The sequence below is a fragment of the Tympanuchus pallidicinctus genome, unplaced genomic scaffold (genome assembly GCF_026119805.1).
Source record: "Tympanuchus pallidicinctus isolate F22 unplaced genomic scaffold, pur_lepc_1.0 scaffold37, whole genome shotgun sequence".
Lineage (NCBI taxonomy): Eukaryota > Metazoa > Chordata > Aves > Galliformes > Phasianidae > Tympanuchus > Tympanuchus pallidicinctus.
Window position 1 is genome coordinate 333,262 of NW_026294755.1, and position 17,472 is coordinate 350,733.

General features: G+C 54.5%; 1 protein-coding gene across 1 annotated transcript; it reads right to left on the bottom strand.

Annotated features, from left to right (window-relative positions):
• Positions 1-792: 792 nt before the first annotated feature.
• ACE (angiotensin I converting enzyme) lies at positions 793-16,566 on the bottom strand. The gene is made up of 25 exons (XM_052699468.1): positions 16,191-16,566; positions 13,222-13,389; positions 12,015-12,102; positions 11,439-11,582; positions 11,016-11,207; positions 10,782-10,879; positions 10,336-10,508; positions 9,848-10,071; positions 8,129-8,273; positions 7,752-7,850; positions 7,402-7,524; positions 6,699-6,910; positions 6,217-6,353; positions 5,907-6,065; positions 5,421-5,508; positions 5,084-5,227; positions 4,693-4,884; positions 4,466-4,563; positions 4,041-4,213; positions 3,479-3,702; positions 3,122-3,266; positions 2,853-2,951; positions 2,457-2,579; positions 1,739-1,926; positions 793-1,457 (listed from the first exon to the last, which is right to left on the bottom strand). Exons 1-25 carry the CDS (start codon positions 16,401-16,403, stop codon positions 1,261-1,263), a joined length of 3,846 nt encoding a protein of 1,281 aa, XP_052555428.1. The 5' UTR covers positions 16,404-16,566; the 3' UTR covers positions 793-1,260.
• Positions 16,567-17,472: the final 906 nt, after the last annotated feature.

Sequence of the window (17,472 nt, forward strand, 5' to 3'; positions counted from 1 at the left end):
AAAGGAGCCACAGGGCTCAAAATTACCAGCAATGAGCAGAGCTTGATGGCGCACACCTGCATCAGCCTGTCCTATGGGGCTGGAAACAAGCTTGGCTTCACACCAGCTCTCACCTTGCAATGGGATATGACATAAAGTCTTTGTTCTGTGAGCTGGGATTTGGGGTAAGGACAGTGCTCAGTGTGCTGGGACACAGGGCAGATGCTTTGGGGTGGGTGTGAATGGGTGTTTGGGGCAGCTGCTTTCTCAGCCCAGGGAATGTGGTGGGAAGAGAAGAAACTGGTGGGGGCCCCTCCCTATGAGTGCACTGTGCGTGGATGGAGGAGGGTTGGAAGCAAACAGCAGCAAACCTGAGCATGGCTGGGCAGACATCTGCCTTCTGCTTGAGTGCCTCTGGGGTCTCAGTTTCCCGATGTAGGAGATGGCTGAGAGTGGAGGCAATCAGATGGGAGAGACAGCAGGATCCATCCTGCATCCCCTTATTTCCCCTCCTGCTTGGGGCTGCAGCAGACCGCAGCTCTTTAAGGCTGCAATAATCCCTGGCCTGGGATTAGTTTTGCACCTAATCACTGCAGAACAAATACGAAGTTTTATTTACAGAAGCAGAAGAAAGATGGGGGTGAAAAAAAAAAAGCCTCAAGCACTGCTGATCCCAAGATAATCGGAGCTGGAGAGCGGGCAGCGATCGCTGACCTCAGAGCCCCCCCTGGCTCTTACATAAGTGCACATCATCCAGTGCTGGAGCATCCCACTGAGATACCCCACCCCCAAGAAAGAGTCGAGCTGCTGCACTGGGGGTAACGAGACATGGGTTTATTTCTCATCCATGCAAACAAACAGCCCAGCAATGGGCAAACCAGGGATGGGCAGAGGTCAGAAGCATGCTCTGTCCCTCCCAAGCCTGCCCTCTGTCACTTGGAGCCCCCATGGCTTTGCCCATCCTGGCACAGGGGCTGGAGATGGGTGGTGGGGGTTCGCTCTGGATTCACTCCCCCTGGGCACAGGAGCAGTCCCTGATGGCTCCGTGCCTGCCGGTGCCTGAATTTCTCTTCCTTTTATGCAGATATTGGCAAATAAATAGCTCTTTTCTGCTTTGGCTCTTGCATAGTGGAAAAAAATTAATGTCCAACCTGATTGGAGACAGGAATCCTGGGCTGTGGAAACCCATGGCTTCGTGGGCAGAAGTGCCCTCAGCATTGCCACCAGCTGCCCAAGTGCCCACGCTCGCACCCTGTCTGTGCTCCCCCGTCTGTGGCTGCCTTATTTCAGTTCCATTTCCGAGCTGGATTTGAAGGCCTTTCTCCTTGATGAGAACAACTTGACACCCAAGAAAATGGAGACGATCAGGAAGACAAGTGCCAGTGCCAGCAGGACCCAGGCGCCCGCAGTGGCTTCTTTGGTGCCCACAGACATGCCCAGAAAATCAGTTGTGTCAGAGGCAGTTTGGAATTCGGTGGCTGGAAAATAGAGAAAGGAGGAATATGGTTGGTGCTGGTGGCTCTAAGCTGGGTGCAGTGGGTCACCTGCACCAACTTGGCTGAGCTCTTAGGTGACTTGTTTGCTTGAGACTCAGCTTGCTGTGAAATCAATGAGAGACATCCAAATCCCCTGTGGTTTTTGGGGTGGCCAAGGAGCCAAAAGGAGCAGCTCCATGCCTACTATGAACTGCATCCCTACCCTGGTGAGGACCAAAATCTGCCCCCACTGTGGACCACATCCAGCCCATTCCCACCTGTACCTGTGTAAGGAGTCCAGCTGTACTCGGGCCAGCCCAGCACCTCCCCGTTCTTCGTGTTCTCCTTCACCAGCCATGTCATGAGGGGCTCAAAGTAGCTCATCAGGGCCTCTGCTGACATGTTGGGCTGCCCCGTGATGAGTTGCATGGCTTCAGGCCATGGCTTGCTGAAACCCAGCTTCATGGCATCTCTGTGGGGGGAGAAATTGGATCCAGTGGATTCCTCATGGCCCTCATCTTCCCCAAGGCGTGGGGTTCTTGGTGCCAGCAGCCCTGGGGCACAGTCTATGCCTTCTGACACCCACAGGGCTGTGAGCACGGAGAGAGGTTTTCATGTATGATGTTGGAATAAAATCCTCCAGTGAATTCAGCCTGATGCAGTTCACTTTATGGGTTGAAAGGGTTAATTTTGCAGGCAAATTCCATGAAGCGAGGGGGCTGTTTTCCCTAAGGAACCGGGGGGGGCTGCAGAGGAGGAAGAGGAGGAGGAGGAGGAGAAGTGAGCCTTCCCCCCTGCCAGGGTCCCAGCTACCATCTAGTGGCTGCTTTTGCAATCACAGCTGCAGCGCCCAGCCCAGGGTCCCACAGCCCAGGGACGGGGACGTGGCTGGAACAAGGAAGGGATGGGGCACCAGGAGCTGCATTGCCTTCCGTCTTCCTGAGCCACAGCTTGACTTTAAGGTATTTGGACATAAAGGCCCTGCCCTGCCCATACACCTACCCCAGGAGCTTCCCAGCCTCCTTGGACTGGTAGATGTCACACGTGTGCAGGGGTCCCGTGTGCCCAGCTGCTTTGCAGAGCGCCTCGTGGAACTGGAACTGGATGACGAAGCTGACGAAGTACCTGGAGGGTTACATGGGGACAGACCCTGCTAGTGGCTGTGAAGGGAGCTGAATCCCCCCCTCCTGCAGAATCTCAGCTTGGAGAAGCGTTACTGGCTTTGAAGCTCCATCTGCATCAATTTGGCCCAATCTGGTGATGCCATTTTTCCTTTTAACGTGTGCTTACAGCTACTTGGAGAGATGAGCCCATCCTTGTTGCAGAGTTCCCAAATCCAACTTCTGCCTGGGCTCATTTATCCAAGAGTTGCCCCCTGACCAAGCTCTGCTTGCTCACCTGATGTAGGGGACGTTGGCAGGGATGTGAAACTTTGCCCCTGGGTCAAAGTCATCTTCAGACCTTGGTACTGGTGGGCACAAGCCCTGGTACTTCAGCCTGGGCCAGAGAGGGAGAATTAGTCCAGCTTGAGTTATGGAGGGTTGTGAGGACAGGATGAGGGGTTATGTATCCCACCACGTCCCCATTGCAGTCAACTGGGTCACATGGAGAAAACACAAAGAGGAATGATGGCCAAGCACCAAAAAGAGGTCTGAATGTGAGCATACCTGAGGTTCCACCACTGCTGGTTGTACTCATCCTCCTTGATCTGACCATCAAACACCCTCCAGCGCCACTGGTCTATGAGGTATCCAAAGGGCAGAAAGGCAATTTTGTCCAGGGCGATGCTCATCAGGTAGTTGATGTCACTTTCTGCCCAGGGTGAGAAGATGTGAACAAGGCAGTACTGCAGCCATCTCCTCACCCAGTATGGATCATTCCACCCAACAGCAGAGTGTCCCTCTTGCATCTTGTCCCTTCCATTGATACTCAGACACCGTGCCATGTCCCTGGTACCTTCTTCCCCGACATTTCCAGCTGCCTCCCCAAGCACTGTGCTGTGCGGTGTTCCCATGCCAGCTCACCTTCATTTTCTGTCACTTGGTCCAGCAGGTTGATGCTGTGCAGGTGTTTCGGGGTGGAGACAGACAAGGCCATAACATCCCCGATGGCCTCGTGGAAGCCAGGGTTGGCTCCATCACGGAACGAGATGGGCTGGTCCATGTACTGCAGGAAGTACTGCACGTGGCCCATCTCGTGGTGCACTGTGATTAGGTCATCCATGTTCACCACGGTGCACTGCTTGATCCTGGATGAGGATAAGTGGGAGGGGGAAAGAACAGAGGGCAGTGGTGAGGGATGAAAGTCTTCAGGAAAGACCATACCCCATAAAGCTGATTTTCTCTTTCCATGTCTCCCCTCCCCAGGTCTGATGCCAGACTGGGGTGGTCTTGCTCCACAGGGTCGGTCTCTGGCCATCTTCCTGCCTTCCTGCTGCCCCTGCCCATTCCCTGCTGGTGTCCATTGCCTTTTTCATCCTCCAGGGCAAGTCGGGGTAGGCGTGGATTGCCCTCCATCTGCCGTGAGGGCTCCTGCCAGCAATGCCAGCATCTTGATTACCAGTGGGTCTGTGTGCCCTCATCCTACCTGAAGTCCTTTCGGTTGTAGAAGTCCCATGCTGAGGCATGACACACCACCTCCCGCCCGTCTTCTGGCTTCTCAATCATGGACTTGTCCCAGAACTCCTGCGGCATGGGGATGAGGCCCAGGGAGGTAAAGAAACGGTCTGACTCCTCAAACATCATCTTGGGCGTCCAGCCCTGGGGAGAAGCAGACAGAGGGTTTGGTGAGGGGCAGTGGAGACTCCTGGGGTTGCTGGAGAGAGGCTGGGGACAGTCTTGTCCTTCTGGGAGAGGAGATCTGTAGGTGGCAATTAGAGCTGGGTCCAGCCTGTGGTACATTCAGATGGGGAATGAACAGAGGTGTTTCATAGAGGTTTTTGGTAGCATCAAAGCATTTAGCAGTGTTGGCGTTGGCTCCCAAGGGGCAGTTCAAGCTGTGAAAGCACTGACCTGTTGTTTCATGGCTGGGGTGGCATCCACCTTGGTGGCATCTGGGTAGGGCATCACTAGGTCAAAGATATTGGACCATGACTGGGCCCACATGTTCCCTGGGAAGTGCAGGAGGGAGACACGGAGAGGAGAGAAAAGGCAACCAGTTACTCTCAATTTGTGCACAGGATTAGAACAGCAACAATCTTCTTTCTGGGAAACACAACTCTGCCCAGCAAAGCCCTTACCCAGCAAGTGAGCAGGAATGGGACCCCTCAGGTTTATGTACTCTGCTCCGTATTTGTTGTACAGGGCTCGACGTACGTAGGCATGCAGGTTGAGGTACAGAGGCTGCAGCTGCAGGTACAGCCTCTCCAGATCTTCCTCAAAGGTGGATGTCTCATACAGGGATCTCCAGTAAGCTCCATTGTCTGTGTATCCTGTGGTAGGGTAAGAACAGAAGCTGTCAATTCCCTTCTTGGGCAAGTCTTGCACCCCGGGTTTCCCCAGTGAGACAGAGGACCCAATGAGAATTGGTGGGACCTCCAAGATGTTGGCTCTGATCTGGATGATCATCTCAATTCCCTGCTCACAGGGTTCCAAGGTGATGGTGGGTGTCTGAAGGAGTAGGACACTGACCATTGAGCACAGCTGCCTTGTTGCTCAGTTCCACGTATCGCTTGTATTTGTCCTTGATTTTCGCCCCAGAAGCATCCCGCCAGCCCTTCCAGACAAAGAGGAGCTCGTTATAGTCCCGTGAGGTAGCCAGGATGTCTGTGAGGTCTGAAGAGAGAGCAATGAAGGCAGACTGATGGTGTTGGTTGGGTTGGCCTGCTGCAAAGATGCTAGACCCAATGCACTGCTCAGGGGACGTCACAGAGAGGGTGGAAGGTGACCCTTCTCTGCACCCCTGTGAAGAATCCCTCTTTCCTGAGGCTGCTGCAGAAGAACCACTGAACTCCCTGCCAGCTCTTACCAGGATCCAAGGGGTGGCAGGTGTTGTCCTCCCTGCAGACCTTGGCTACGCTGTATGTGGTCTCCATATCTGAGAGGAGGGTGTTGTACTGCAAAGGAGATCGCATTATGTGAGCTTCTTATCCTTGCTCCTGCTCCTGGGGAACAACACAGCCTCTGGGTGTTTCCTTCTGCCCCCTTTCACTCTGTCCTGGAAGGTTGTGTGAGCCCAGAAGTTGAGTCAGTACGGAAAGTGTTGGGCCAGCACACAAGGTGCTGCTGTCATCCAAGCAGCTGAACCTCACTGCAGGATGGCATTGACAACATTTGGGTGGGAAACCCTGGAGGCAAGGACCTTCCCTTTGTGTAGAAGGTCCCAAACCATCACTTTCTGCAATGACAGAGGCAGCTGCCCACTGCTACTTCCTAAGAGCTGGGAGAAACCTGTGTTTTCACACAAAAGAGTGGCAAAGGACACCCAGCCCTGCTCTGTCCCCTTGCAGCTCACCTCCATCAGCTCATCCTCAGGCAGGGCTGCCCTCTCAAGGACACTCAACTTATTGAGGATGCGGGTGACAGTTTCGTCCTGGAAATCCGAGGGGTCGAACTCCCTGGCTCTCATGCCATACTCGATGGTGTGCTTGGACATGGCCAAGTTCTTCTCCAGCTGTAAAAACAGGAGACAGGAGAGGAGTCACCTGAGGGAGATCCCTGAGACAGGCCATCACCAGAAGCACCGCCTGCTATGCCACAGCTGCCACCATCCTCATGGCTTCTCACATGTTCTTCCCCATACAATCCCAGGGTTGTTTCCATACCATGACTTCCCTGTTGTGGTCAGTGATGTTGGTGTTGTAGTCCCAGGATGCCTCAGTGTAAGCATTCCACACCACCTCAGCCGTGCTGTTGTACTCGGACAAGAACTCCTTAGCTTGTTCTTCATCCACTATTTTGTCTAGAGGAAGATGAGGGAAGAGAGAGGAAGTCTTGTTTACGAGAGCATCTTTCCATGGTTGAATCTTTCCCACAGCTGCAGGTCTACTAAAGGATGCCACAACCTGGGAGGAGGCTGCAGATGGAAGCGTCCCGTGGGATATCAGGACAAACACACTCTAGACCCGCTTGGGCAGGCGAATGGCACCTGCTTCAATGCAAGATGAAACCACCCAGGAAACAACACCCTTAGGCTGAGTATTTCTCTTTTTCCTGGTATGGAGGCCCCACTTATCTGCAGCAGAAACCTTCTTGTTTTGCCTAGGGTTTAGTGATTTCCTTTGGCTTCTCCCAGTCCCAGCCTTACCGATGCCTTCAGGGTAGTCTTCAGGGACAGGGGGACGCCAGTCGTACTCAGGCCAGCCCAGCACCTCGTTGGTCTTGTTGTTCTGCTCCTGCAACCAGGCGGTGACAGGGCTGAAATACTCCAGGAGCGCCCCAGCATCCATCTTATCCGTGCCAGTGAAGTTGAACAGGATTTCCTGCCACGACTTGGAAGACCCAGCCTTCAACACCTCCCTGCAATGGAATGGGAAAGTAAGAGTTGGCATGAGACCAGGGCATGGATGGGAAAAAAGCAGTGGTGGAATCTCAACACCACAAGGGCTGAAGATACTGTTCCTGAGAGGGACACAAACCTGGAAAACTGCCACTGAAGCCCCCCAGCTACCCTGTGCTTGGGGGCTGAAAACTCTCCATCACATTCTCATGCATTCATTAACACCCAGGGAGTCAATGGGAACCAAACATGCTTCAGTGACCTCTTGTCTGGGTGGAGCTAGTGATGGGGATAATAGCAGGACTCTGGTGAGGACCACTCACCCCACCCCAGTGCTTCCATGAATTTCCATCTATCCATCCATCCATCTGCAAAGCTATTTCTCCAGCCATCTCCATGGCCACTTTTTCCTTCCTTCCTTTCTTCTTTCCTTCCTTTCTTCCTTGCACACCATCAGCTTCCACGCACACATCTGCCCGTGGCGATTGTCCCGACCCTCCTCTGTCCCCACCTGAGTTTGTCTCCAGCCTCTTTGGACATGTAGATGTCACAGGTGTGCAGGGGACCGGTGTGGTTGGCCGCCTGGCACAGCGCCTTGTGAAACTGGAACTGGAGGATGAAACTCACAAAGTACCTGCCGAGGAAGCCCGTGAAGGTGAGCACTGGGGACAAAGGGAAGCAGATGTGTCCCAGGGCACGGCTGAAGGCACCTTGCCACACGTCTGCTCCCCACTGTTTTTGCTACCAAGCATTGGATGTTCTTTGTGTCTTGAGCAGGAGCAATGCATCCCAGCCTCTATCTGAGAGTTGGGGTCCCTACACCCCCCACAACCCCCCACCCGTTCCCAGCACCTCCTCTACCTGATGTAAGGGGTGTTCCCAGGGATGTGGTACTTTGCTCCGGGGTCGAAGTTGCTTTCATTCCTTGAAACTGGAGCACAAATACCCTGGTATTTGGTTCTGTAGACAACAGAGAATGAGAATACAAACTAGAAAGAGAAAGCCAGATGAAGCAAGGAAGGGAACAGGAAAAGAAGACACGGTGCTAAAGAGAGCTGAACAGTTGTGTCCTTTCCTGTATTTGCGTTCCTCAACCCAACCATCCATCCATCCATCCATCCATCCATCCATCCATCCATCCATCCACCCAGCCAGCCAGCCATTTCCCCTGCCATTTTTTCCCTCCCTGCACATCCTCAGCCTCCATGCATGCATCCACCCTCGCTGACCATCCCTACCTCAGGTACCACCAGTCGTAGTTGTAACGGCTCGGGGGCGTGCGGCCGTTGAACACATTCCAGCGCCACTGGTCGATGAGGTAGCCAAAGGGCAGGAAGGCAATCTTCTCCAAAGCCATCTTCAGCAGGTAGTTGATGTTGCTCTCTGCAGGGAACAGAGCCTGGATGGGGCTGGGAATGAGCCTGGGTGGACAGCACTAAGGTCACCAGACTTTTTGTTGCCAAGAGGGTGAGGAGAGCTGGATGAGCAGTTGGAACAGCATTTCAACTTGTAGTTTTGCTCTCTAGTGAAGCTTGCAATGGGGCACAGGAGGTTTTTTCTAGCTGCAGCTCCTGCCTGGGGCAACTTGGAAGTGACAAACGCAGTGTTCCCTTGCCCTCAGCCTGGCTCTCAGCATGAAAAGGTCTCTGATGAGGGTAACTTAATGCACACGTTCACTCTATAAGGTCTTCAGGCTGAAAGGGGTTTGCTCCCCAGAGCTGATATGGTGCAACAAACAACGCTACAGTTTGGATCCAGAACTGGAGTCAAAACTGGGACAGCAACCACCATTCCATGGGAAGCACAGCAGGTGGTGACATCTGCTTTTCCCTGCTCCCTGGGGAAACCTTGCAAAGGCAGGTTGAAGAAGGACCAGCTGGAGAGCCAGCTGAAGCTGTGGGGTCGAGGAGGGTTGGCAGCAGTGCTCTGAAGGGCTGCTGGCTGCCATCGCAGTGCTGGTGTGGCAGCCAAGGACCCGTTAGTCAGACAGCGATGCCTGGAGGCAGGGACCATCTGCTCCATGCTTGTACAGCACCAGCCCAGCACTCTTGTGTGCTGTGACAGCTTCCCCGTCATGGAGTGGATTTAATGACAAGGCGGGAGGACCCGGGACTCTCCCTCTGCAAAGCAGCCGCCTGCAGCAGGAGGCTGTGAACACTCTGTTTGCTCTGCTGCCATCTGCTTTGACGTGCTGGCTGAGAGGTGGCTGCAGGGAGGAGATCCTTGCCAAGCTAGGCAGTGTCCTGCAGCGACAAGTCCTCCTCTGCTGCACTGCCTGGCAGGCAGATGTGTCATCTACTGACTGCCCTCGTGACTGAGCACGTGAGAGCTCAGTGCTACTTCTGCAGAGCTGCTCATGGGGCTCCTGGGAGCTTCTTGATGAGGGGAGGGGAAACACCAGAAAGACTGATGCTGATAAAGCATAGAGATGCTGCTGTCAGGTTTGGGACTGCTGGGGAAGGGAACTGCTGCTCTTGGTGGTGAAAAGGATGAACTCAGAGGGTGGTGAGGCACTGGAACAGGTTGCCCAAGGAGGCTGTGGATGCCCCATCCCTGCAGGCACTCAAGGCCAGGCTGGATGTGGCTCTGGGCAGCCTGGTCTGGTGATTGGCGACCTGCATGTAGCAAGGGGTTGGAACCAGATGAGCACTGTGGTCCTTTTCAACCCTGGCCATTCTATGATTTGATGAGTCAAGAAGGGGTTGTTGATGGAGACAAGCAGGAAATGTCCATGTAGTCATGAGTCAAGAAGGGGCTGTCTGTGGAGCCAAGAAGGGATCCATGCATGGATCCACAGAGAAAAGAAGGGTCTGTGCTTGTAAATAAGCATGAGTAAAAGGCATGGCGCTTCTCCTTCTCTGGGCTGTGTTGCCAGACCACAGCCTAACCTGGCACACCCCCCTCCCTTTCTGGTGCCACGGGCAGTGTTTCAACCCTCTGCAGAGCAGCTGCCGTACCTTCATCCTCGACAGCACTGCTGAGGAGCCCAATTTTCTGAAGGTGGCTGGGAGTGGAGACGGACAGGGACATGACATCACCAATGGCCTCATGGAAGCCAGGGTTGGCACCACCACGGAAGGAGACAGGCTGGTCCTTGTACTGCAGGTAGTACTGCACGTGGCCCATCTCGTGATGCACTGTGAACAGCTGCTCCATGGTCACTGTTGTGCACTGCTTGATCCTGTCAGGTGAAAACAGCATTACCTGAGCCAAGTGAGGTCTCCTGCCCTGCTCATGCACCCCTTGATAGGACCTCAGGGTCCCTAATAGAGTGGCAGAACTCCATGTGGAAAATGTAAACTCAGTGAAGGGGAAAGCAGAGCAGTGTGGTACCTCGAAAACTTATCCCACAAAGGGAAAGGTCAGGCTGGGGGTACCCAAAATGATGACCATCAAGGGGGACTGAGGAGGGTCTTGTCCTGCAGACCCCGCATGACCCACACACCTGAAGTCCTTACGGTTGTAGAAGTCCCACGCTGAGGCATGACACACCACTTCCCGGCCATCTGTTGGCTTCTCCAGCATGGACTTCTCCCAGAATTCAGGTGGCATCTCCAGCAGCCCCAGGGAAGTGAAGAACTCCTCCGAGACCCGGAACATGTGGGTGGCATTCCAGCCCTGGTAGGACATGTGGGATGGTGTAAATATAGACCCCAGAACTGGTCCCACTGCATCACCATACCCTTTTCTCATCCGCTGCCTCTTTGACCATTTCTGGAGGGGAAGTGGAGTCATTCCTGTGTTTCTAACCCTCCCCCAAAATGGCTTTTCTGCTGTTCAACATGCAGATATGGGCAACCACCCACATAGGCTAAATGGTATGGCCAATACCTCCCCTTTTTTTTTTTTTCTTTCTAACTGGTGCCACTAACAAGTCCCTCAGCCCTGTACCTGATTCACCATGGTGCTTGTGACATCCAGGTTGGGCTTATCAGGGTAGGGGACCATTAGATCATAGATATTATTCCACTGCTGAGCCCACATGTTGCCTGAAAGCAGAGAACAGCAAGAGTGGAGACAGAGATGGGACAAGAGGAAGAGAAACACAGCAATAGTTGGGACCCTCCCCCCCCCCCCCGAGTCCTGTTACAGCTCTCCAGCCCCACCAGCACCCCTGGCCCTTACCGAGGAGGTGAGCAGGGATGGGGCCCTTCAAGTTAATGTATTTGGAGCCATAGCGATCATAGAGCTTTCTTCGGACAAAAGCGTGCAGGTTGAGGTAGAGTGGCTCCAGCTGGTTGTAGAGATGCTCCAGGTCATCCTCAAAGGTGGCGGAGTCGTACCAGGAGCGCCAGTAGCTGCCTGTGTCCTCAAATCCTGCAGGGAGGCAGTGATGACCCCTGGCTTTAACCCCAAAGGGCCGCCCCTATATCCAGCCTCAAGAGCTGGGACTGTTGAGCATCAGTGGGAATTTTACTCCTACCTCAAGGTGTCAACACCTGGGCAGGGGGAAGTGGAAGCTCTGTGCATAAGGGATGGGGAGAGCGGGACACCACACTGCCTGATTCCCACCCCTGGCTCCCCCCATATCCCCCATCCTGCTCGCACCGTCCATCTGATACGCCTCGTTGCTCAGCGCCACGAACTCCTCGTACTTGGCACGCAGTGGGTTGCCTGCAGCATTGTGCCAACCCTCCCAGGCGTAGAGGAGCTTCTTGTAGCTGCGGGAGCTGGCCATGATGTCTGAGATGTCTGGGACAGAGGGGACAAGCAGGACATAAGAGCCCAATGGGAAGGGGGAGCAGAAGCAGGGCACGTCCCACAGCAGGTCTGTGAGGTGCCACCACCATTGCATCGGACACAGATCACAGAATCATAGAACATAAGATTGGAAAAGAACTACAAAGGTCATCAAGTTCGACCACCAACCCATCCCTACTGTGCCCAACTCGTAGAATCAGTAAGGTTGGAAAAGATCTCTAAGATCAACTCGTCCAACCATCAACCCATCACCACCATGGTGCTCCAGACTTGTGCTCCAGATCCTTCAAACCATTCTTCATCCCCAACCCCATGAACGCGAACCAGGATCCTATCAACCATGACCTGCTGAGGAGCTGGGGATCGGAGCACACTGGATGTGGTCACTGGGAAGCAGGGGACAGGGATGGGAACGATCTGTACCTGGCTCCAGATCCCAGCAGGTCCCATTGTCAAGGCACACCTTGGCTGTGGAGTATATTTTGTCCATGTCGCTCAGGATGCTGTTGTACTGTGGGGAGGGAAAAGGCATTGGGGCTGGAAGGGGAGTGGGAATGGCTGTTCAGGCAGGATTTACAAAGACTTCCCACCTCCGGAGCACATGAGTGTGTTCGGAAGAGGACCCAGTGTGTTTGTACAACACAATTTTGGGGGAGGTGAGCATCATTTCTGCGCTCATTGTGCAGAGGCTCTTTGGGACAGACAACCCATGCACAGCCTCCATGTCCTGCAGCACAGCTATTTATAGTGCCCTTCATCAGATAGAACAGCCTGTTTATCAGAGAGGGCAAAAGAAAAAAAAAAAAAAAAAAAGAAATTAAAAAAGGAGCAGGAGGAGGAGGGAAGGGTATTTATTTCTCCAAACTTCAACAACAGCAAACAATAGCGACAGGAGGTTTCCTGGAACGTGCCCAGGGAGCTCATTCCCAGGGAAGGAAATTCCGTCCCTCTCTCTCCCCCATTCCTCTGCTTGGGGTGGGCGGAAGGGACAGTGCTGGATGACGGCAGAGGGTGCAAGCAGGGGGAAATGCAGATGATGTGTGGGGAGATGTGATGCTCTCTGTTATCAGGGATAGGTTTCCAGGAAGGAACCGGGGCCAATGCTGCTTCTATGAGGATTGTATCAGTGGGTTCACAAACCAAGCTATGTTGCAGTGGAGAGGTAACCCAAGAGCCAGCAGAGATGCACAGACATTGCAGCCTGGAGCATTTTACTTTCATTTAAGCTGCAGACCCCGCAAGCTAGGACTACTATGGGGAAGTCTCAGGCCATCCTGATGTACCCAGTGCTGGGCTGTGCTCAGGAACAGCTGAGCCAGCTGGTCTCCAACCATGGGTATATGTTGGATGGTATCCAGGGCACACCCAGAGCCCCTCAGTGTAAGCAGGAAATCTCCAGCTCCTCCTCACAGGTAGCTCTGTGCTGATGTTAGGGACTGATACCAGCTACGTGCATCTCCAAGGGGGAAACACAAATCCCATCTGTCCCCTCCATCACTTCCCCACTCCACATCATCCCTCCAAAACACAATGAAGGGCCAGCAGAGGGGTCTGGATGCTCAGGGAAAAATGGTTTTCAGAGGATTTAGCAGCATGCAAGCATCTCCATCTTCACCAACATATCACCTACCTGCTGCCGCTTGTCCAGGGGCAGGTTGGAGGGCCCCAGGGTCTGGATGGAGCCGATGATTTTCTTCAGCTGTGTGTCACTGAAATTGCTCCAGATGTTGCCATACAGCTCTTTGGCTTTCTTGCCCCACAATTCTGTGAAGTTTTGTTCCTCCAGCGATGCCTCGACCTGCATGGAGAGAGGGGGATGTGCCACTGCACGCAGTGTCACGAGGGTTTGTGCAAGCCAGAAGGCACGGGACATGTGGGGACAAACAGAGACATCCCCAAGTGACATTTATAGAAAGAGACAGCAGTTTCCAGCAGAATCCAAAGCTGCAGACAAGGAGGTGGCATTTGAGACTGTTTTGGAGGCGATGTTGTAGCTTGGGTGGGATGGGGACACAGGGATGGGAAGTCCATGCCACGTGGGCAACCCCTGCTCTGTGCCCTATGAGCCCCACACCTGGGTTTCACCTGGCAAAGGAGCACTCATTTGCCCTGGAGATGCAACCCCTGCAGATGCACTCAGTTTTGGGGCTCCCACCATCTCCAGCCTCCAACTCTGCCAGCCCCAACCTAACTTTTCAGGCTGTGGGACAGCAGAAGCTCCTTCACCGTGGGAATTATTTAGGCAGCTGGAGCTGCAGCCAGCAGCCACAGTTTTGGGAAAAGGCTCATTGCAGGCAGTAGCATCCACACACCCAATATGCAAACACTGATTTTTTTGGGAGAATCCCAGCCTGAGCAGTGGGCAGTGAGAACACACACAGCACCTGCCCTATGCCATCCCAGAATGATTTATGGAGCTCATTAACTGTTAGCGTGGTGTTTCCAGCCTGGCCCCAACAAGCCTGGTTTGTTTTAGTTTAATCTCCACATTCTCTTGGGAGGATGGGAGTTGCAGTTACAGGGATAGGAGTTGCAGTGCAGTGGGGCTGGAGGTGGCTTGGGGGAGGGAGGGAGATGCCTGAAGCAAAGTCAGGAGCCCTCCTTGGGACATCCTGGTGCCTCCAGCCTCACCCTATGGACATCACCCAGGGACACCCCACAGCAAGGGCCCCCCACCCATGGGAGTCCCCACTATGTGTGGAGGCTCATGAGGGAGATCTGATCCCTTCCAGCACCCTGTTTCTGAGCCAGGAGATGCAGGAGGCAGAGTCCAGCTGTGTTTTGTCTTCTCCTTGAGCAGCCGCCTGTGTTTGGTCAGACCAATCATGCCCTAAATTCTCCTGACAGCTCTGGTGGTGTGAGCTGAGGCTGCCATCTCTGCCCCAGACCCCTCTGTCCTTCCAGGATATCTCTGCCCATCCCTGCATGGCTGAGGGCTGCTGCTGCCCAGTGTCACTGTGTCCCCTGGGCCACCTCTCTGGTGCCAGGTCCTGGGGGATCACACAGCTGGCTCATCCCCTCTGTGCTATAGCTCTGAGCAGGGATTATCTGGCCCAAGGGTTCACCAAATCCCCCCCAGATTCAGCCTTTGGGTCACCCCGTTAACCCTTTGGTTCTCGGTCTGCGAGTCATGCAGCTCACATCCCTGCTGTCTCTTTGATGGGCTGATGTCAGGGGCTGGATCCCCTCCTCTCCCTCTCTACCTGGGGTAACACTGCATTGGGATTGGGCAAACGGTGTGCTGGGTGCTTTGCAAACCACTGGGAGCATCTCCCATAGGGGGCAAAACTTTGAGCACAGCAGCCAGAAAAGTTCAATCCATCTCCCGCCTCTCATCCCAAAAACCATCCAGGAGCTGCTGGGAAGGGAGTGGGGCTGGCTCAAGAAGCACTGACATCACAGTGAATGCACAGTGAGTGATCCTGAGGTATTTATTAACATGGGAAAGAGAACAAGCTGCTCTGGGGTGCTTCCAACCCCACTGCCTCATGTGGCTGTGATGCACCCACTGTGCCCAGAGGTCCCTGTACCCACTGTAACATCTGCAGCTGGGTGTATACCCAGACCTCACTTCAACTCACCCTAAAAGGCTGGAGGGAGAACATGGGGTGTCCTGCCAAGCTGGCAGCAGCCCTGGCAGAGTTCGTCCCCATCCTGTCCCTGCTGTGCCCTGCATGGACCAACAAGCAGCACACAATGTGTGTTCCTGTCCCACAGGCTGCTGGCCAGGCTTGGGGCTGTGTGATGGTTGCTTAGGGCATGGAGGTGACACACAGGTCCCCAAATGCAAGTTGGTCACGTACAGGTTGTGCTGATCCTGTGTCCAATTTGCTGTGGGGGGTGGCACATGTAGCTCTGAGCTGCATACAGCGCTGTGGTTGTGTCCCCATGCCATCATGTCCATAACCCCAAGCCACATCCCTGTCCCCACGTCACGTGTGTGTCCCTGTGCTGTGGCCATAGCAGCTCCCCTTATCCAACAAGCATTAGAGGAATGTCCAAGCAGAACAGGGGCCAGGCACAGCTGTGCAGCTCCACGTGCCAACCCCTTCCACACCTGCAGGGAACCCACAGCATCGCTTTCCTCTGGGATCTGCCAGCACCAGCTGGGCAGATGTCAGATTTCCCACGTTTGGAGCGTGTCCCCAAAGCCAGCTTTGTCCCCATGGGTTGGGGATGACAGAATGTTGCCCCGGTGCCACCCCGCTGCATATTCACGCTTGGGGCTCTGGCAAGGCACAGTGCCAGGGACGTGGAGGGGGCAGGGCCAGGGACACTTAACACCTGACCCCGATGTGGGAAGGGGGAGGGAGAGGGGGGCAGGGAAGTGAAAAGTGCAGGGAATGGGGGAACACCTCTAAAAATAAACCCGGGCTGCCGTGGGGCCAGGGCTGTTGTGCTGGAGGCTCACCAGATGGACAATTCAGGGGGAAAACATTGCAATTCCCAGGCTGAGAGTCCCAGCCCTGTGCCAACACCTTGGGGCACTAAGGAAGGAACCTACAAGGAGGAAGGAGAGGAAGGTGGACGCCGACCCCGAACCTCCCCCTCCTCCCCCCAGCAGCACCCACCCCCCGCTGTCCCCATCCCACCACCCACCTGCAGGGCAGCGTTGGCGGTCGTCAGGTTGGTGTTGTAGTCCCAGCTGGCGGACACGCTTTGGAACAGGACGATCTCCGCCGTGCTGTTGTAGGCATCGGCGAAGAGAACGGCCCCAGCCTCGGTGGGGTCGAACTCGGGGGGTTCCAGCCCCGGCTGCAGGGCACCCACCAGGCTCAGCCACGGCAGCAGCAGCCCTAAAGCCGCGGGCATCGTGGTGGGAGCTGCGCTGGAGCCTTGCGAGGGAGCTTCCCGACGCTGCTGCCTGCTTATAAGGCAGCGCTAACCCTGCCCACCGTGCCTGCCTCTCCTCGCCGATAAGAAGCGAGCATTTTTGCGCTCGCCCTTGGGCTGCACCGCAGCGGGGTGACGGCGCTGCCTTTGGGGTGCAAAGTCCTCTCGGCTCCCGGCCGTGCCAAAGGGAAGGGGAAGGGGTTGGGAGGGAAGAAGGAGAAGAATTGAGGGAAGGGTGGGAATGAAAATAAAGCGGGAGGAAGGCTGGCAGCGTGGGGTGGGCGGCTGCGGGGTCTGTCCCAGGCTGGGCTCTGGCCTCGGGCTCCTCCCCCAGCTGCGGCAGAGGAACCCCAACACGGTCATCCCAGATTGACCAACAGCTTCTTGGCACACACACGGGCCTAATCTCATTTCTCAGAGGAAAGCAGTGTTTCTTCTGACCGTGAAGGAAATCCCATCCCGTCCCACAAAGTGTTTGGATTTGAGGAATTAAGCTGATGACAAATGAGTAACAGAAAGTTCTTTCCGAATGAAAACCAGATCCAATTTTGATGGGCTTGATAGCTCGTTTCGGGTCGTGTTTTTATTTTGTTTGTTTCTTTGTTGTTGTTGCTTTTTAATTAAATAAATCCCTTTTCCCTGGGGTCTGGCCCCAGCCCTGGGAGCTGTGCCCAGGTTGAGGCCCTGGGCTGAACACATCATGCTGACCACATCAGCACACTGTGGGGTCACAGCAGACACCCACCATGGAAATGGGAGTTTTAAGGAGGGGAACAGGGCAACTCTTGGACTGTTGGCCCCACTTTGTGCTGGGCACAGCTGTGGCGACCCAATGGGGAAGTCACAACTCTTTGAAAAGGGACAAATCCTCCCACTGTGGCTCCTATGAGATGCAGAGAACCAATTCCAGAAGAAAAAGAAGGGATTTAGGAGCCTGCAAGCCGCTGACGTCAATAAACCCCTTCCAAGAATCACAGTTTCTCAATCACACCACATCCTGATGTGAGCATCCACAAAACCTTCATTGCTGACACTGGTCCTGTGCCCA

Coding starts and splice junctions, on each gene's coding strand:
- ACE (XM_052699468.1), bottom strand. CDS start 16,403: ATGCCCGCGGCTTTAGGGCTGCTGCTGCCGTGGCTGAGCCTGGTGGGT. Junction 11,583..12,014: donor CTGCTGGGATCTGGAGCCAG/GTACAGATCGTT, acceptor CCTCTGTCCCAG/ACATCTCAGACATCATGGCC. Junction 1,927..2,456: donor GAGGCTGGGAAGCTCCTGGG/GTAGGTGTATGG, acceptor CTCCCCCCACAG/AGATGCCATGAAGCTGGGTT.